This window comes from Cupressus sempervirens, chromosome 8 (assembly GCF_028749045.1).
Source record: "Cupressus sempervirens isolate cs-2001-9-10 chromosome 8, ASM2874904v1, whole genome shotgun sequence".
Taxonomy (NCBI): domain Eukaryota; kingdom Viridiplantae; phylum Streptophyta; class Pinopsida; order Cupressales; family Cupressaceae; genus Cupressus; species Cupressus sempervirens.
In genome coordinates, this window is record NC_143125.1 from 436,799,216 (window position 1) to 436,821,558 (window position 22,343).

General features: G+C 31.2%; 1 protein-coding gene across 1 annotated transcript in view; it reads right to left on the reverse strand.

Annotated features, from left to right (window-relative positions):
- LOC149543096 (protein rolling protein) overlaps positions 1–14,044 on the reverse strand; it is a 69,989-nt gene extending 55,945 nt beyond the window's left edge. The window contains exons 1-3 of the mRNA XM_089798006.1: positions 13,614–14,044; positions 6,767–6,800; positions 6,349–6,585 (exon numbers count right to left, since the gene is read on the reverse strand). Of these exons, the coding sequence (XP_089654132.1) occupies positions 6,349–6,585; positions 6,767–6,800; positions 13,614–13,963 (621 nt within the window). The 5' untranslated portion in view covers positions 13,964–14,044. The remainder of the gene's footprint in view (positions 1–6,348; positions 6,586–6,766; positions 6,801–13,613) is intronic.
- Between the last annotated feature and the right edge of the window lie 8,299 nt (positions 14,045–22,343).

The window sequence follows — 22,343 nt, forward strand, 5'->3', positions numbered from 1 at the left end:
ATTTGTGATCATATCTCTTAAGTTTTAACTGTTGAAATTTTGTGAGAGGTATAAAAATTACCTCTCTATCCTCATTTTGGTAAACATGATCAAGATTTGCAAGTTCTCTCCTATGGTTTTATATCTCATCATGGTCAAGTCTTAAGCATTCTCCAAGCATTTCAAAGTATTTTCAAGGCAGTCTTCTCCATGAAACTAACTTATTTTTTTCATTGAAGGTCAAGGAAAAGAGTTCATCATCAAGGAAGAAGGAAGAAGATCTACATACATTCAATAATCAATCCACATCCATTCAAGATATCATTTCTTCAAATCTCTAATGGGTCATAGCTAATTGATCCATTATAAATGAACAATTCTCTCAAAACTATATCTTAAGGATATATGTCTCACTATAGTTTGAGGCACACCATAGGAGGTGTGAGACAATATCAATATTAATTAGAGGTTGTTTCATATTTCTAAAGCCATAGTTTTCATTTTTAAAGTCAACATCATTCAAACTTGGTCATCGTTGTGTTCTCCAAGATATACAAACAAGTCAATTGTTCAACATGAGATTTCTACAAACGAGTCAATTATTCAACATGAGATTTTTACATCTCACTACTTTTTGGCATCTACTCAATATCATAAATGTTAAAATAGACATGACAAGTTGACTATAGAATATTCAATAAGATCATTCTCTCAAATTCCAATGAATAGTATGCTTTGGTGGAAGTGTCATTCGAAGCATGTCTTAAAGACCTAAAATTCCAGAACTAAAATAAAAAAGGAATTCTATCATGAATTCCTATATTAAGATAGACACATGGAAACAAGAACTAATTATACCAATAAGGTTTTTGATAATGATGAAATCATTGGTCTCCTGGGACATGAATAGAAATATGTTACACTATACAAGATCTAATAACATTTAATTACTTATTTGAAAGGCCCTTGCGGGGTCTTGAAGCCAAAAATGACTCTACTATTGTAAAAGGCATCAATTGTTATTTTTCTATTGGATGACTTATTCTAGCTCTAATTTTGTAAGTGGTAAAAGCTTGTATAAAATGGCTTATGGTTAGGGATTTCAAAATGTACAATGAGATTGTAGCTTCTTGCGATGGTATTAAACTGTAAGGGATTACAGATTGTAATCAGGTTGTAATCACTAGATAATAATAATACTGGACTTTTTGTTGGTGGACATAACCCAGGGATTGGGCAAACCATGTTAAATCCTTGTGTCTTATGTTCTCTTCTATGTGATTTATTATTTTATGATATTGGTTATATTTGCATGTAATAGTTGTTTCTGTCCATGGTTAATCCAAACTTAATTGGAAATCATTTATTGTTTAGCTTCAATGTTTGGGTTTTAAGATCTCAAAGATCAATTTAGGAAGGCTAGTGTACTATCCTAAATCATAGTCACTTTATTGGTTTGTACAATTTCATGATTTCTTAGCATCCACCCTAGTAAATTTTTGTTTCAGTGTTCATAATAGGATTTTATATGCATGGCATTTAATGGACACATAAATTTGAACAGGGGTCCTATGTTATTTCATTTTCATTTAAAATCATGGTAATCCCTTATTTGTAAGTGTATTCCTTTATTATTTATCCAATCCAATAATTTCTTTGATCATATAGGCCCTATGTTGTTACTTGTGGCCTTTGTTATCTCTCCTAGCCTTGAAATTATTTGTACCTTAGAATTTGGTATCTCTTAGCTATCTAAGACTAGTGGTGAAAATTTGATTCCTGATTGGTGTGTATAGGGTAACTAGGCAACCTATACTTAGGCATGGATGACTATGTTTCCTATAGCCTGAGTTTTGGGATTTTTTTTTGAATTGGAACACATCTTGGTAATTTGGTGGGAATTCTAGATTTGTTGTTAGATCTTTCGAGTTTTAACCCTTGAAATATCGTAAGAGGTATATTAATCACCTCCCTCTCCTAATTTTAGTAACGATGATAGGATTTTAAAGTGCTCCCCTCCAATTTCATATCCAAGCATTTATGACTGAGTCTCAAGCATTCTCCAAGCATTTTAAAGTGTTTCAAGGCAATCTTCTCCATGAATCTAGCTTCTTTCCCTCATTGAAGGTCAATCAAAGGAGTTTTTCATCAAGGAAGAAGACCTACATACATTCAAGAATCCATTCAAGAAATCAAGTCTCTCTCTCTATCTCTCTCATCAAGCATTATGGCAAACTAAAACATCCATTACATAGAGTTTTGTCTTTTATAATATTATTTTGGGTTTTTGTGTTTAAGTCAAAAAGCCATCAAATCAACATATATGATCAGAGTCAAAGAAGCATTTGCGTTGCCAATATATGATAAACTTCATTTTGAAATTGTAGCCTCTTCTATATGACAACACGCTATCTTTTACTTTATTTCATTTCAAGGTTGACTCCAAACAAGGGTTTGATTAAGGCAAACCCCTTTTTATAACCTTCTTCCCTATTTTTCTATATGTAAGAATAGGTGGAAAACCTATTGTTACAAATCTGGAAAGTACAAGATCCAATAAATGATCTCTAAATGTTTCAAGCAAAATTATAGGGTATAAGGCAACTAGACAACCTATACCTTAGTATAAGGTGATAAGAAACCTATACATTGAAAAACAACTTTTCAAATTTCAAGTCATTGGTGCAATGCAATTTTTTCTTGATTTATGTCTTTTTATTTTGCTAAAAGTTATCATTTAGCTTTTTATACATCATATCTTGCACCATCCTATCATATTCCTCTAAATCTTAATTATTCACTTGCTAAAGGTAATTGCCTCTTCCTGATCATCCACTTGCGAAAGGTAATTGCACTAGGTAATTGTAGTCACTTAGATTTGAATCCTAGTTAAATTAATGAAATTTCCTGAGGAGAGATGTTAAGACGCCATTTTGGGGATTGCAATATTTTCTAAATATTGGGGCCAAGAGGTAACGTTTATGACTATAAATCTAAATCAAAATTTAAAAAGTGAATACAATATTTTGAATTTTCAATAACAGTCTATCTTCTTTTGAATGTATACTTTTTTTGGCACCAAATGCATGGTGATTTCTCTACCGCACAACTCCCCTATCCTACCGTTGCGTTTCTAGGAAATTGGCCCGCCCTCTTGTCAGAGTATGACTTTTATTTAGGACTTTTGTGTGCTTATGCCAAATTTGATTCTTGAGCAGGCACAAGTCTTGGCATTTTGAAGAATGGAGTTGCACCTTGTGCCAAAAATCCTATTCTTGTCAAGGTATTATTTTAATTTTCTCATATTTTATTTGGTGGCTACCCCTAATTAGATTATATAATCCTCAAAAGAAGCTAGGTGACCTAACCTTTTTAGTTATGTAATCATCTCTACATCACATATTAGTTCAAGAGTATTTCCACCAAGGAGACTTGATATATTGAATGGAATGAATAAATATTGTCTTGAAGATTCTTCTTTTGTTATTTATGATTTTAGTCTTATTCATTTTCTTAAAGACAAAAGAATGTGATTAAAGTCACATCTAATAAATACACAATCATCAGTGTCTTTTGTTGACAAGAGAAATGAGATCATAAATAATCAAATATGTGAAAATGACTTTGCTTGACATAAAGGTTTGTGTGTGTGTGTGTGTGTGTGTGTGAGAGAGAGAGAGAGAGAGAGAGAGAGAGAGAGAGAGAGAGAGAGAGAGAGAGAGAGAGAGAGAGAGAGAGAGAGAGAGAGAGAGAGAGAGAGAGAGTTGATGATCACTTTGGTAATGATCAACTATAGAGGAATGACTAAAATCACAAGCTATTAGGATACCACTGTTTAATTCTCTTCTAGCCTTGATTACTTCTACTTTAGAATCATTCCAAATAGATATCTTGAAACTCTTTGATCTAGTTTGGTTTTTAAGATTCTAATTAGAGAAATAATATGAAAATTAATTAGACGTGCAAAATATGACCATTAATTTGACTTTTGAAGTAGTTTATTCAACGAGAACTACACAAGCCTAAAAAATTTCATGAAACTATTATAGGTTATGAGATTATTTCTTACATATAGAAAAAACTTCTAAAGTTGAATTTGTTTCTTAGCCACTACACTATGAACTTTTCTATTCAACATAGATTTCCTCAATCCTTCTCCTTTCTATATTAGTAGAAATTTTGATAAAATGAGATCATGACCATGTATAATCGCTATAACTACCTCATATATTTGTATCTTAGATATATTTGGTTGATTCCCTTTAGAGGTTATTCATGTGGATCTTATGTAGCAAATAATTTCCCACTATGTTATTATGTGTCAAATGTTAAATGATTTTCTTTAGAACCTTATCTTTGATATATAATCAAAGTGCAAGTCTTTAAATCCTAATTAAAAATAAGGGAAACTAATTTATTCAAAGTCTTATAGTAAGAGATGGTGGGCTTGAATATTTTTCTCTCAAATCTCCCATTTTAAAAATCTTACATTAGACCCTTTCATACCCATCATAACTACACAATATTTTATAGACTGTACTTCTTTTTTGAGAGGGAAGCCCAAAAACTATAACATTGCAAGATAAACATTTGCAAGCCAAGTGCTCATAATCAACACTTGAATATGTAACCAATCTAATACTTCAGTTCCATAAGTTCTAGAGATGCCATTTTAACACCAACTTTCACACAGCCACGAGCAACCCTAATATTGAGAGATTCAAGATAATCTAATATCCAAAATTTTATTTTATTAGAATAATATCTAGTTAAGGTTTATTCTAGATAGTTAATGAAACCCTTACCTAGATTAGAACTTCTTTGATCATAATGGATTGAAATAGTCAAACTAAAAATTTACAACTAAATCACCATGAAACACGATCAAGAATATCCATAAGAAATATCCCACTCCTTATTGGGATTAAATATTACTTTGAAGTATTATGACCATATATTAATGGCTTACAGGAAGAAATTTTGAATCCTAATCAAAGGTGGATTTCCTTTCAATTGTAGAACATATCAACCATAGTATAGTGAATTGAGGAACTAGAAGTTTCTTCTATTTTGTATAAGCCCTTCACCATGGAGTGGAGTCTAGTAGAGAAACATAATTGTTTGAGGACAATGAGGGAGTAGAGTTTGATCTAAATAGCTTGTTACAAATGGTTTTTGGTCATAATTTGAACTAAAAATGTCAAGCATATTGTTTCCCAAATTTTATTTAGAGAATGTAGTGTACGTAAATAAATATAAAAAAGATAATGGAATGGAGAAAGGTTGAAAAACCCTATTTATAAGTAGTGATATCCTTGGCATAATTACCAATGAGTAAATATAGACAGGGAAACAAAGTGAACTAGAACCTTGTCTAAAAAAATGGTCAATTTGTATCCTCTTTTGTATCTTATACTTGGGGATGACATTACACATTTTTTTTGAGAAACTATTAATATTAATATATATGGCTTATTTAAGCGGTTACTAAAAGATTTTTGAGCTTGGCTGATGTAATATGTAGGTATCTTGTATAAGAGGCAACTTATTATAAATAAAGATGTATTCCTTTATGTAATAAATAAATGAAAATTTCATATTAAATAGTTTATTTATTCTATCATTTTATGATTTACAAGCATAATCTACCTTTGGTGTATTGTTACCTTCATAATTCTATCTCTTATACAAAGTTATGCTTACTGAGGTTATATGTATGTTGTATTCCTTGAGGTTTGTTACAAACATGTGGCTTTATACTAGTTTCTACTCTTATATCCAAATTTGGTCTTCATACAAGAAATTATTTCTCTCAAATGAATCTACATTTACAATTTTGTTGGACAAATACAATTTTAAGGATTAGTCAATTTGGGTTTCCCTTTTATTAATTTCTAAACATTATATTAGTATTTAGTCTTCAACTACCTTCTATGATCAATTATTTTTAGCACCAAAATTTTTATTAATATTTTATTATTTATTTAGTTTAAAATGACATTAATCTTCTACACACATCTTTCTTTCTTTATTTGTAGCATACTTCATCATGCATATATAATTTTTGAGTTTAAGATGGATTACATTACTAAATTTATATTTTAAACAAGATAACAAAAATTGAAATATAATTTAAAATAAAATTTTAGTGTAATACGAGGAAATGTATTCCTTCTAAATCAAACTCTCTAAGCATTCCTTTATTTCACATTTTTATGAAAACTTTAAAAAAAATCAAAGACTAGAAGATTTTTTCCTTTACTATTAATTTTGATAAATGAATAAATACATGTATATACATTTATTTTTTGACAATATACTTTATAAATACAATTAAAGTAAGGAAATAAAAAGATAAAGGATTCCAACCTGATACATAATTTGCATGGTATAGCCCCAAAAATTGGCTCTCTTTCTTTGTTGTTGTTCCCATTCTTGATGGCTATTTATTTTGAGTAAGCCTCTTTCTAATTGATTTTCCGTTTGTGGAACATTTATTTCTTGTTCTGGATTTGTCTTCAAGAACTTGCCTCTCTCATTTTGATTTTTGATATAATATCTTCTGGCTAATTGAGCACATCCATTTGCTGAAACTAAAGTAGCCAACTATAACAATAAAAGATAAAATATTAAAATTATCATTATCTAATATTTTAGTTTTAGAAAAATGATAGATAATAAGATTTTTTTCCATTTAAATATACCAAAGAAACTAAAATATAAAATCATCATAAACTTAAATAAAGGTATAAAAAGTAGAAATGTATCTATAAGGAAAAGATGTTACCCCAAAGTAAATAATGACTAAGGTAAAAGTCCACCTGACAAAAAACACATTAATGGAAAGTACTTTAGATATATTTGATGATTTTAAAATAGCAATATTAGAATAAAATCTCATCAAACTTGAACATGTTGATCTAGTTTATAAGCATATTAACTAAAATACTAACAAAGAAGTATTCACTAGAAATAAATCTTAAAATCATAAATATTACGGCTATTGATGCCTTTTTTTAATTTATAAAAGTGTAGCACTCATTTATTGATTTAGAAAGTGAACAATGTCCCAATCCAAGAGAACATATCAACAGGAAAGAGTCGAGTGAAAAAACTTCCAGTTATAGCTCCTAATGCTTTATTAATAATTGTCATTAATCTCTCCTAATTAATTACAATCAAAGATTCAACAATGTATTAAAAACATTTCCTTTGCACAATGCACTCATATATGTGAAAAAATGGTAAGATACACAAGTTAACTCTATAAGAAAAGGTAAAGACAAGTTTGTAATAATATTTAAAATTGTTTGGGGGGTGGAGTAAATTTTTGGATTGGTTGAGGCATGAGAATTTGTGTTTTAAATTGATTCTTAAGGTTTAGCACCACAAGCATGATAAACACCAGTACAGATGCCTCTAAGTTTCAAAATATTGGTATAATACTAAGACATCATATCAAATAACACACCCCTGGGGGACTACTATTAGTAAGGAATATGAGTCATCATTAGATCTAGTGTTCTATATTAAGTTTATAAATTAAGGTGGTGCATAGGATGACACCAACAAAAAATGAAGAGTTTGATTTTGAAAGTGTAGAAATTATTGAGTGAAGGACTAATTAGACAATTTTGAAATTCATTATGTGGTATCTATGGTACTAGCATCAAAGAAAGATGCCATGTAGATGATGTATACTTTAAAGCAATAAATAAGATCCTCATGAATACAAATATTTTATTGCCAATAATGCATGATAATAACTAGTTTGAGAAAAGATAATTTGAAAAGTGGCTGCCATATAATCAAAATTATAAAAAACCAAATGAAAGATAATGTTTGAGACAAATGTAGGACTTTATGAATGATTAGTTATGCCCCTTAAAATTTGGCTAATGTGCAAAGTATATTTATGAGTTTGATGAATGTGGTTTTGATTTGTTTTGGGTGAGTTCTAACTATTTATTTGGATAATATTTTAATTTTTTGAAAGAATAAGGATGCTTAGGTAGAATATATTATTTGATTGGTATTGTAGAGATTAAGATTGGAAAGGTTGTTGACAAATATTTAAAGTCCACTTTCATGGAGAAAGAGTTGGTAGAATAGAGATTTATAATTGAAACTTTAAGATTGAACATAGATATAAATAGTATATGAGGGATTCTAGAACTATTTAAACTGAAAGATATTAAAGAAGTGAGATCTTTTCACTATGTATTGATAAAAAAAATCTTTTCATGGTGTAAACTAGCTTTGAATTACAGTTATACCTTGATCCTCTTTAGAAAATGTACAAACTATTTTTTCTTAAAAAATTATTAAAATATTGTACACCTAATTGGGAAAACATAAAAATCTTAAAAACTATGATAATATTTTTTATTACTAAACTTTAAATTCACATTTCTTTATTTCATGTTGTGTTTTTGTTATTTCTTTATAAATTTATAGAATTGATCCAGTTAAAAATTCACAAATGTTTTATACATATATTATATCGAAATAGGTTATTTTAATATCTCAAAAAACTAGAACATGGTATTTGTTTTATGAATGAAACATCATAGTTCTATTTTGATTAAGTTAATTGCAAAATGAAATATATATTTCTTTCTATACATTGACATAAAGGATGGAAAACTTGAACTCCCTTTATTTATCTATCGAAACAAAATTATTAAGTTAAAACTAATTAGAGGGCATCATATTATTTATTGATGTTAAGTAGAGGTGTTAGTATTGTTTAATCATATGATGCTGAATTATTATCAAATCTTTGTTCTTGTCCATCTATATTATTTTGTCTGGGTATTTAAATAATTAATCTCCATAAAAGGATCTAATCATTGGGATTTGAAATCGATAGTACTTTAAAAGAGGCATCATTTAGGTTTTTCCCCATTGATAGGTCACTACAAATATCTCAATATTGTTAGTGGTTTACAAGTGCATAAAAGTAAACGTAATTAATATATCACTATGTATTTTACATCAAAGGCACCATGCTTTCTTTCCTTCCAGTATTTATGCCTTTATTTTTGTATCTTTATATTAGGGGCATCACACTTTCTCTCACTATAAGATTCATTGTGCCATCTTCCCCATTTTTAGGCAATCTACATTATAAATATACCTTGATGATCATATAATTATACCTTTATGATTATATGTTGACATGATTATAGTAGTTATGAGTCTATATTGATACATCTTTCAAGCCAATTTGGGGGAAATCTATTTTTAACTCACAAATTATATCACCACTTCCACATCTTTACACAATATAGACTTTATTCCTTCCCTTCTAATGTGTCCTCATGGACATATATTTCTATATAAAGGAACCATTATTCTATTTTGTTTAGCATTCTTATTAATGACATGTCTTAAAAACCTATCCCAATATTTTGGCTTTACACTTTTATTTTTATTCCATTCTATTGTTATGAGTTTATGCCTTTGTTATAGCTTCTTGGCTCTATTCTAGTTTCATAACACATTTCTTTATGTATTATCAAGGGTGTATTTTCCATTGATGGCTATACCACCATTTACCCCCTGCTAGGCTTAACTTTGGTATAATCTCCAACAATGTGTTTATAGTTCACCTATTATGGAGATGATCACATGATTGTTACATGACACATTCTTTACAAGCATTGCTATATACTTACCTCTTTGTAGTTCAATTACTTTAGACATGTTTATTTTTTCTCCTACATTTTTCTTGATAGACAAGGAACAATATGTATTAAATTAAGAGTACATGTTTACATTGTTATGTTATGCATTGTGTGCCAAAAATCCTTTAACCAACCTTAATTATAGACTAAGTTATGTGAGAAGATCCTATAATGATCTGATTTCAAACTAAAATATATAGACTAAGCCTCTTATACGAACAAAGTATAAAGAGACATGACCACAAAATATTGATACACAACAAACTATTATAGAGACTATAATATAGAAAAGATTGAATTAAACATCCTCCTTAGAAAAAACATTTGCATCCATGAGGTATTCAATGAATAGACAATATAAATCTATGCACACTTGTATTGAAAGGTTTAAAATGGGAAAAAAGGGGGCAACACGTTGCCTAAATAGGGGGAGGTGGTGTTATTTTGTTTTGTTTTGTTTTGTTTTTTTTTTTTGGGGGGGGGGGGGGGGGGCGGGGGGGGTTGGGTTGGGGGGAGTGGGTTACATAGGAAAATAGGTGTGGGGAATACTGGGTGGGTATTGAAGGGGGTGACAAAAAAAGAGTTTGGGGTAATGTTTTTTGAAAATAGGGGGACTCTTTAGCACCACAAACTCACATGATATGATTTAGATTTAGTGAGAGGTCTACATGTTTTCATCACTGTCCTTAAGATAGTGTTCTTTCACTACCTTCTCTATGAAGATGTTCATCCAATATGTTCCTAGGGTGAGTTAAACATCAATGACTCACTTGAGGAAGAATAAAATTTTATTCACACAATTGTGCTAATCCATGAAGGAAATTAATTTGAAATTTTCCAAGAAAAAAGGATTCCAAATCATTGGCTTACCTCAAACAAGGAAGTGTGGGAGGTTTGATGGGCTAGGTATTCCAACCCCCAATTGAGTTATTGCTAGCACTAAGTCTAGATTTTCAAAGAAGTCAGATTTGGTCACTTTCCCTTTTGATTCCCCTAACTGTAGTAGTGAATTAATTAACCTTAATGATATTCATGTGTTTACATGTTGTCAGTCCTTTGCAACCAAGAACATCACCCCAAAATATTCTTGATGGTTTCCACCATCAACCCATTAGGAGGAAACAATATCACCTCCAACCTTTAGCATGTGATGAGACCATAATATGCCATTGTCAATAATCAAAAAAATTGGAGTATCCATCTTAGAACCAAAGATACAAGGTTAGAAAGGGTGTCCATTAATGAGTTGGCTTTGCAAATAATATGATTTTCTAAGTAATTAAGGAAACACTCAAGATAAGTGATAATTTCTCATAGAATAGTTTGGAGACTCCAAATATGAGTGGAATGATGTTTAATAATATTAATGATTTCCAAAGAGTTCCTTTTAGTTCTAGATGAGTCACTTGTAGTACCTCGCATAGTTTTAAGCCATGAAGAAGGGATTGAAAATTTGTGTCATTAGTGGATCATGGAACCAAAGGTAGAGAAGAGGATAAGATAGTTTTTCCTTAATAGTATCCTAGAAGGAAACCAACACCAAATGGTCTTAAACTACTCCTAGAGGTTCCATCAAAGTTCAACTTCACCCATCCTAGATTGGGTGGCATCTAGGCCACCTTATGCCACAAAGAGGCAAATTAACTTTAAAGATCCATCAATGACGTTTCTCCTCCTTGAATCTTTATATATATTTTAGATACAAGTAGATATAAGTGGGGGAACATATCTTATTGAGAATTATTTCATGTTGATCCTACATATGGCTATACTTTTATTATTATTATAAATAATGATCTTTAGTACAATTGGAAAGTGTATATAGAATGAGATTCACTTGCACCTCAAAGCGGAGGAACAATGTAGTGGTCAAATTTGCATATCCATGTCATTTCCCATTTAAACATAATGATAAATTAAGGTAGGTTACATGCCAAACCCACTTATCTATCCATTTCTCCCATTCATATGATTACACATCATAATACATTCACACCATTATCTTGTATATATATACATATTTTCATTCACATGCTACCTACATTGATTTGCCACCTTTTATTTTTAGAGACAAGTTTAAGGTTACACAGATATCCTTAGTGGACTTGTTCTCTCCAAATTCAAATTTATGGATTAAAATTTAAACTAACTATTTTTTATACCCTACCCACCTAAGGCCAACTAATCACAAAATCGCATAAAAATTTGCTACATCCTTGTATATAAAGGTATTCAACACATTCATTTTACATGCCAAGAAACATCTCCTAATAATAGAATTAATTGACTTATAATTTGCATGTTCACACTTTGATTCGATTACGCAAAGGAATCTAGGCTTGCACAAAATTCTTAAGAGAACATGCATGTTCCAACAATACTGCCTTCAATTGTTTGTTCAAACATTTGTATGGATTGACATAGGAGAACACAACCCCTTTTGACATGTATATTGCCAATACCTCTAAATATTAATTAATGTTGTAGGTTCCTAGTCAACAAAAGAAGTAGACACAAAGATACATGAGGTGAAGTAAAGAAAATGATGATAATTACATGAAACAAATTTATGAGGACAAGATCTACTTGTGATCATGAACTTGTCTCTAAATTCTAAATTCATCCCACACACTCAATAGAGGAAATTGTCATCATGAGGTCAATACAAGATTATCATTACTTGTTCTAAAATAATCATTACTATAATTTCAAGTCCATATACATTGTGAATCTCAAAATGTTCATTTGGATAATTTCCCTCTATAAGTATTAAACTTGCACTTTATTATTATTTTGTAATAATTTAATATGTAATACTTTAATGTTTTTAGTCAAGTTATCATTAATTTACTTTGTATTGATTTCTAATTAAATGTCTAAATTTGAAATTAAAAGTTGGTATTAGAAAAATTTAGGATTGTCGCGTGGGTAAAATAGATTGGTCCAAAAAAGTATACTTATGTCAAAGAATTCAACCCATGTAGAAGCATGATGAAAAAGTCTATTTGAGATCTACATTTTAAAGAAGGCTAAAATTTTAGTTGTACAATTAAGGACTAGTTGTCATCATGTTAGATGTGAAACATATCTATGGACAGGATTTAAGGAAGAATGAGAAAAAAAAGACTTGCATTGTTTGAAAAAAAAAAAAAGATGGTTAAAACTAAGTGACACCTCATAATGGAGTGTGCAAAAAATGAGGATATATGTAATTAGTTTGATAACAATCTGAATGAACATACTTAGAATAAGCTTATTTCAAGAGACAAGACTTCACAAGAACTAGTTTTTGAATTTCATAATAAAAGACTTGATATTAAAAAATAGTTGAAATTCTATGTCACCTCATCATATATACACTTCATTAAAATTCTGTCATTGCTCCATTCACACTTATAAGAGTGTTTTTCCCCTTTAAGTGTAGAGGAGCCAATTTATCATGAGGATCACAGACAGTTTAAATATCACATCTTAAGATTGGATTCTTACGCTAAAAGTGTTAAATAGTCAAAATTGACTTACTCTTTCCAAACTTATTTTTTACCTTAGTGTGTAATGTTTAAGGGTGGTGTATCCATTTAAAAACCTCTAGAGTTGTGAAGAAGAATTTTATGATTAAGAGAGCTTGATCCAGGCTTCCCATATATAAATCAGTTTGAACCCAAGAAAATCAGTGATCACTAGAAGAAGACAAGTGTTTTAGAACTACGATAAATCTCAGTGTAATCTAAAGTGGGCAGCCATAGTTTGAATTCTATACTCTTGTAAACTGATCCTACAATTCCACATGCCACCTACCAATCAACTTCCGCACATGAACACATCTCTACTAAATTAAAAGTGAGAAGAAACATTCAAACCACTCTCTACAATAGCCATTCATAGCACTCACATGAATTCAAAAGAGAGAAAGATAACAAGAGTGGATTGAGGCAAGGGGCGTACTCAGTGTAGTAGGCGAAGATGGTCAAGGTCCAGACCTTGATGTCCCAGATGAGGAGGAGGAGCATGATGATGAATGCCACAAAGCGGAAGACACCAAGAATGGCAGGGTGAAGGCATCTCCAGCATGTCATCCAGAGGCAGATGGAAGAGACGAATCCCTTGGTGTAATGCGCCTCCTGATCCCCCTCCAATGTGGGCAATGCAAGGCTCTCATACTTGGGCTCTCCCTGCCCCGACCACGCCTTTATTCCCTTCCCTTCGTTCTGAATCAACACCACTATCGCCCCCACCACTGCTGCTGCCACTATCCCCACGCACACTATGTCATACCAGTACATCACCAGCCCCATCTCTTCCTCTCTCCCTCCTTACTCCTCACTCCCTCAGTCAAGCATTTGCACTCCCCTTCCTTCTTACTCTTCTTTCTCCTTCTCCTCGCAATGTGTCTGTGCTTCTATTGTTAGAAACGGGTCATGCCAGTTGATTACCTGCTAGTCTATTCTTGGGTCATACCGGTAGATTTGAATGTTAGGTGTTGTTTGATTTGGTGGATTATTTTGTTTTTGAATGTCTTATCGGTTGGCTTTCCTTTTGCAAAAGAGTAAATATATGTTTTCAAACCCCTTTCTTTGTTTGGATCGACGGTGTTAGGGGAAGTGCTTTCCTTGCTTACCAAGTCTCCTCAAGGTTTCATGCCCTATTCATTCATTGGAATGTTGGAAGGGATCTCTTGTCCATGTGATTCTAGGGGTTTGATATCATGGTACATGAGTAAAATAAGCCAACAAATGTCATGTTTTAGAAGACTCAAATAAATATAACGCACTTAATTGAAACAGATATTGATATCACTTTTTTATAAGTTTTCATAAGATTTTTTTAAAAATAAAATCTAAGAAGAGGCCTATAAGATATTAAAAGATGATAATAATAATAATAATAATAATATATTTATTTTATTAAGATTCTTATAAATTTGGAATAAAATTCCATGTATGTTTTTTAGATATCGTGATAAGATGGTTTTTTATTCTGTTTGACTTATGAGCTCAATTAAATTAATGATATACCACAATGTTATTAGGTACTTTGATTATGAATTATTTGTTATATATATATATATATATATATATATATATATATATATATATATATATATATATATATATATATAGAGTTTTATTTAATTCTTTATATGATCAAATAAAAATAAGAATATTAAATTTAATAATTATTATTATGATCCGCAGAATCTTTGAAATTCAAATTTAGCAATAAGTGCCATTTTAAACTCATAAGTATCATTATTACGATTTGATTAAAAACATAACCTTCACATCATTTTATTTTTTTGTGTTTGAGGAAAGATCATTTAATAGTTCAACACCATTATTTTGTAGCTTGCAAAATCACAAGCTGGACTTTTGAATCACTTTCAATTTTAGAGAGTGGCTTATTAAAAAATGTCTCACATCAACACGACTTTATGCCTAAAAATGATAGATTTATATTTGTCTATTAAATACCTAAATGATATCAATTAAGAATCACGACATGCATAAATACCATAGTAATAACGTAGATAAGAAAAAACATATATACAAGAAGGATCTCCTTCTTCTTGTAACTATAATACTATCGATTCAAAAGTCACAGAAAAAAGCATTACTCTCAAAACATTTTTCCTATAGAAATAAATCTATTAATTGGATTTATTCAAAAAATGTATTCTATCAATATGATAAAAGAAGAGAAACACACAAATTAGAATAAATATTGAATCAACAAATTAGATATTTATAAAAAATAATTATGTAAAATTACATGTAAATATATTGGTTCTCATCAATGAAAACAAACATTATTTGACCAATCTTTTTTCAAATGCAATTCTCAATTTCAATTTTGGTTCTCACAAATTTTCAAAATGCTTTTATTATTATATATTTTATATAAAATTTACTAATAAATCAGTGGCTTCTCAAGTACTTTTTAAAATACATTTTAATTGACAAATATTACTTAGAATCATCTAAGATTTTAAAAATTCATTTGCATATGTAAAAAAAAGTTCAAGCTCCTTGACCAAATAGAAATATAAATCAACAATCATGTTTAATTTTTTGTTTAATGCAAATTCTTCCAACATAATTACATTTGTTATCTTAATCATTTACAAAGTACAAAATTTGAGATTCCCTAACATCACTATTAGAGAAACATTCTATCTGATCTACTAAATACATCACACACACACACACACACACACACACACACACACACACACACACACACACACACACACACACACACACACACACACACACACACACACACGTACTATATCCTCTTGATTTATTTTAGAGAACCAATCCAAATGTTCCTAGCTCTTTTCTTTCACCAATGTACATATGAAACATGTAGGCCCACTCCCCTGATCTAGGAGATAAACAGAAAGGCCCACAAGCAGGGTTCACTATAGTGGTAAATATTCATAGAATGATGATTGTTGCCCAGCGACCAACATTGATTTGGCCAAGTTTTTACACATACGCGGGTTGGTGCATCACCCTAAGTTTACCAAATGTAAGTCAAACCCCTGGGCCCATCGCTAGAGGATTTATGTCATCGGATCACATTTCAAAATGAAATAGCCAATCAGAAATACTTTTGACATACGACAAATTAAACACATTCACCTATGATTTTCCACGCGATTTTTTTGGATGACCTCAATCTGCCCTTGGTTTTAAAAAATGTTTTAGGAGAGGGACAACATTCGCCCCCCAAATATACAAACGCGTGTCCACACAAATTCAAATTTTCCATCTATATTATGAATGGTCGTATAATGGACAAACCATATTCGCCTTGGAAATTCTAGAATATGGGTTTTCTTATGCGAGCTTTGCCAAATATTTGGTACACCCTATAATATTCCTATGAATTTTGCCACAAAAGAGTGGTATAAATAAACTCATAGATTAGGAGGTTGTCTTAATTCCAATCAATATTTAGTAGCAAAGTCTCAATTTTCATACTGTTGAGATAATTGTCAGGCGAGCTGCAAGTGTGAGGACTGCATTTTAGCCAAAGGTAAGTAACTTAGATCCCTATCTATCTATTCTCTGCAATTTTAGTTCGTTCTTATATGTAGTAGATACAAGTTAGACTGTTAGTGGTCATTTATCAACTGGGACCAATACACTAACTAGGGAGACTTAGGACATCTATATTTTAAAGTATAGGTCATACAACCAATGAATACTATTTAGATAAATATATGTAATAGAACATAGTCGATTGTCAATTTTTGAATAACTCAAGAATTTTATGATAGCCTTTATTTCTTCAGAGATGTTGAACATGAACAAGGGTAAGAGTCCTACATGTGGTGGAAGTTAAGAAAGGCTAGCCAAGTACACTCGTAACTTGGCATCATATTTTGGTGGAAAAAATCAGGAAGCAACATCATCACAAGTGCATTTACAAGATTCCCAACCATGGCTACTACCAGTTCCATTGGCACATATTGAAGAAGTTGGTGAACTTGATATATCTAATCACGATGAACTTGAAGAAGATATTCAGGTAAATAGCCAAAGTAGTCACAATCTGTAGGTCAATACCCAAAGTAGCCATAACAATATAATAGACTTGGATGATAATTCCAAAGATGGTGAGGGTGCACAACCAGGGAAGGGAAAAAGGAAGTACAATGCAAAAATTGGTGCAAAATCCAACAAAAATTGACATTGGATATATCAATCAAGAATTTTCAAATAGAATGGGCCTCAAAGTATGAACCTGTATGCAATCCAAAAGAAGATGAGCCTCTAATAGAATGTAGATGTATGATACGCTCAAGGATAAATAAAAAGGAAAAGAGGTTGCAACTAAAAATTGACACCATAGAAAAACATACAGGTAAAGTTTATGAGAATAAAATCATAGATGGAGTGGAAAAAATAGTTACAAGATAGGAAACCAAGGAGGAATGTCAACATATTTAGAATGAAAAAATCTTAGAATTTCAGGAGAAAATATAGATGAAGCCTATTGAAATAAAGGGCTCCATGGAATCTCTTATTGGAAAAGCAATGAAATTTCAAGAAATGGGTAAAGTTCTTTAGTTAAGTGTTGTCTTCTATATTTTAAGAAAAGGGCATGCCATGATAGACTACCCATCATTGAGTACTTTATTACACTTTGCAAAAGTTTGTTATTATGCGAGGAGTCACTAGTCAGTAAACAATAGATGGGAATGGGAAAGTTGTCTTGCTAAGGTTGAAAAGGAAGATATTAGAGCAAAAATTAAAGAGTCAAATTTCATTGCATTATCTTTAGATGAGGTGACATAAATAGACAATACTTCCTAGGTATGCATTCATGTCTATACTCTACACAATTTTTTCTGCCCAACCAATCTACTAACTATTGTTAAAATGAAGGATAATTCAATGATGAAGAACATATTTGAACTAGTAAAGAGTTCCCTAATTGAATATGGAAGTATAGATGAAATGATGATTGCCCAAAATTTGGTGTGTGTTGGAGTAGATGGAGCTTTAGTAATGCAAGGCCACAAGAATGGTCTTGTCACAAAGTTAAAAGAACTTGTTGCACCTTACATTATTGACATTCATTGCATGGCTTATAGAATATATCTAGCTTTTGGAATTGTCAGCAACTCTCCACAAATATACAGAGTTGAAGTTTTAATCAAAGAGATCTATAGGCACTTTTGTTGAAGTCCTAAATGAGTCAGGGAATTTAAATAGTTTGCTAAGGGCCTAACTAATGGGAGAAAGGTGGACTAGCTCATCAATTTTTTTTTGAATATCCATCATTGCTTGGTACAATAGAATCAACTCGTGACGATTAGGGTGGTCAACAAAAATATGGTGATCTGCTTGAAAGGTTAAGTAATGTAGAGACATTCTTAACATTAGCAACCATTATCCCCACAGTAGAGGAAATGAGAAATATAGTGAAGAAGATCCAACAAAGATGTATGTATATTGCAAAATATAATACACTGCATAAAATGACATGCGTGGCCCTCGATAATCTCTATAGAAATTTATATTTATTTTCTATGGATGAAAAACTTTCAGGGTGGATGAGAATCACATATTTGAAAAATCCTGATAACTTTTAAAAGATCGATGCAAAGGGGGAATTATGTGCCAATATATGGGGTGTTGAGATACGAACACACTACTATGGAAGGCCCATGTCCACGAGAAAAGGAAAGAAACCCATGCATTAAAAATTAACTATTACAAAGGAAGTGTTTGAACAAATTGTTGAGTCTATAATGAATTCTATGAAAGATATTTCTTATAATCTTTCCTCAAAAATTAGAGAAAGATTGCCTTGACACAAATTTCTTAAATCAGTGTGTGTTGTGTTTCCCCATTACAAGAGTTTAAGAAGTGCTAAAGATTTTTGAGATAAGTTAATGGTTTTGATAGATCAATTTTGCAAATGTAAAGAAATCAATGGGGTGACTATAAATGGAGTTTTAGATGAATCTTGTTTGAGAGAGAAGTCATGTCATTTTTCTTGTAGAATGATGGAACAATATGATCATATGTGGAACCCCAGAGAAGAAGGATCAATAACCAAACTTTGGACAAATCTAGCTTAGAGCGAAGTGTTGCAAGATTCAATATCAGAATTTTTCAAGCTTGTTGAATTATGTTTGACCATGATATTGGGGTTTGTAGAAGATGAGAGAGTTTTTAGTGCTTTGGGGTTCCTAAAATCAAAGTTAAGAAATAAACTAGAAAAGAATTTGGAAACTTGTCCAAGGCTGTATACATCCAGATATGAAATCAATACTTTTCCTTATGAAAGGGCACTAAAATTGTGGACGAAGAAATGCAAAAGAAGAGGTTTGGGCAACATTTCAAACAATGAGATTAGTAACTTAGGTAGTGGTAGCATTGATGTTGAAGCTGAGGATTACTATCAGGATGACGAAGGTATGCCTATTGGAGAAAACATGGAGCATGATGGACTGTTTGAACTTGATGCTGAGGAATCAGAGGATTCAGATGATGAGATGATGTGACAAGTTTAATAGTTATGGTATGATGTGTCAATTCTGAATTATTATTTGAATCTAATCATGATTCATATATCATGCATAATAAGTTATATCATTTTTTAAATGTCTAATGTCAAACAAACAAGTATATTTTAAGTTAGATGATGCCATGATTCATGAATCAAGACTCATTCAAATTTTACCATTACTATTGTTTTTCATTTGCATTATTATGCTCATATGATACATTGTTATGGTACAATGACAATCCTTGATATTTTTGTGAAAATATAGCAAATCAAATAATAAAATTCAATGAATTCAATTTGCAACAATTAAATTTGAATGCCTAATTTCATAATCTTGAGTTAAAAGTATTTAAATTACAACAATAACATTTAGCAAATGACCTTGAATTCCCTTCTATACAAATATAGAAATAAGGGAGCAACAACAACTTCAGGTCATTTTGCATCATGGGAAGAGTCTTAGACTGTTAGACTAGCATCAAATTCAATATCAAAAACATTTGTTTCCTTTGCATTTGAAAGGCCTGGTAAGCAAAATAGCATTTTAATTCTGCTATGTTTATCCTATTCAAGAAATAGAGTTCAAACTTTAAAATCATATCAAACAATTACAAATAGAAATAAATTAAACACTACAAAGATGATTAAAATCACTTTTGAAGTGTCACATACTCTGATGCCTGATGGATGTCTTATGATATGACTGAAGATTTGGTCAACTTTTTTAGGATGTTGAAGTTTGCTTCATTTGGTGTTTTAACATTTGTTATGTTATTGTAGATGACCTTTAACTTCTTCAAACTTCCATATTTGGAAGATTTACTTGAAAGCAATGCTACATCCAATATTCCATTCAGATTTGCCAATGGTTTGATACAATTCAAAATGCCTTCAGGAGTTGAATCCTAAGAAAACTTGACTACTTTAGACATCATTTTGTCCTCCAACTTTTTTTGGTAAGCTTCCTTGCCAATGAATGTCGTTGATGAATTACTAGAGCAAGGAGTAGGCAAACCAAGACTTATCATTAATCTTTCTCTATAATCCATCTTGGCAAGTTTTCTCCCAATTGAGTTCAAATACTCCTCTCCTTCCCTTATACTTTGGCATTTTTGAATGATAGTTGATGTCTTTACTGATGCATTAATGTGGTGATGAACTCCTTGGCTAGCCAAATACCTATCGCTATGTGTATAATCTGTCTTGTAGTCTTCTTGATCTTAAAAAGGTCATTGTTCTTCTCAATCTTCTCTTTGATACTCACACAAGCAACTCAAAAACTTTGATGCAATTCAAACCAATCACACAACCTATCAGTATTTGCCATAATTTCCCCCCACATTTTTTTCTTTAATTAACTTCTGAATTTTTTTATTTTGTCATTTGAGTCAAAGAAGTTGTTCTCCAAGGTTTTGATTGTTTTATTGGCCTTATGTACCTCTTGCACCATTTTTGACAATTGATTTTCACTTTTTTTCTTTATTTTGTCTACTTTCTCTTCCAACTATTTTTCTTTTTCCTTCTCATTGTCCAATTCCTTATTTATCTTATTGATTGTATGTCCACTAGACTCCAACTTTTTGAAAATATCTACTATAGATGCTCTTTCATCCTCAAGTTTTTTTATTCTATTTCTTACAATTTGTCCTTGAGTTCTTTTAGTCTTTCATCAGCTTCCATATTAACATGGTTTAGAGTATCACTAAGTTTCTTATTTCTCTATTCCAATTGTTCCTTTAACATCTCGAGTTTTGCTTCTCTCTCTACATTTACATTAGATAGCTTTTTATTGCTTTCTTTCAATATTTCCTTCAAAATTTTCATATCTACCTCCATATTTTCTAGCCGAGGCCATGCACTTAGTCCTTGAGAGGAAGCACTTGTAATCCTTTTCTCTATTTCTTTGCACCTACTATCTACTGCTTTTTCCTTTGCCTTTGCATTTTCCAAGTCTACTTTTAACTTTTCAATTGCCTTCTCTAACCCTTTTTTCTTTCTTGCCACCTTGAATAGTGAACTGTAGACCATAGAGTTGGTCTTTTTTGCTACATTGACTTTGTCCACATTTTATACTTTGGATAAATCCATAGATAGTGTGCTAAAATAAAAATTTGATGGATTTATCTCACTCTCTGGTGGATTATTATCTAGCTGTGGGGGATAAACAATCATAAACTCCATCATTTCTTTATTGGTGTTATATGTTGGAAATATCCTACTCGATGCAGGTTTTTGAGAATGAACCACCTCAAGTACAACCTTCTTGAATGCCTTATTATTTTTTCTATTAATCTTTGTGGTTTCTTGAAAATTTGATACACAATTATTGAATTAAAAAATTGGGTTTGCTAATACAATACAATGCTTGAAAGGAGAAATAGCACTTTCAATATTGTACTTGTCTCCACCAATGCCTGAGGTTGTAATAATTTCATTTTGAGGATTACCAATACCAATGACATCACCCACTCCTAATCCTACCCCATTGCCACTAATAAGTGGAGTTTTTGGACTATTCTAAAGGTTTTATGTTGAGGGAGTTGAGGCTAGCATTGTATCAATATCAGTTACCAAAACCTTTTGCTTCTTTGCACAATGACCTTGTCAAATTTTAGTCCCATCGTACCTTTTCCAGAGGAAACAACT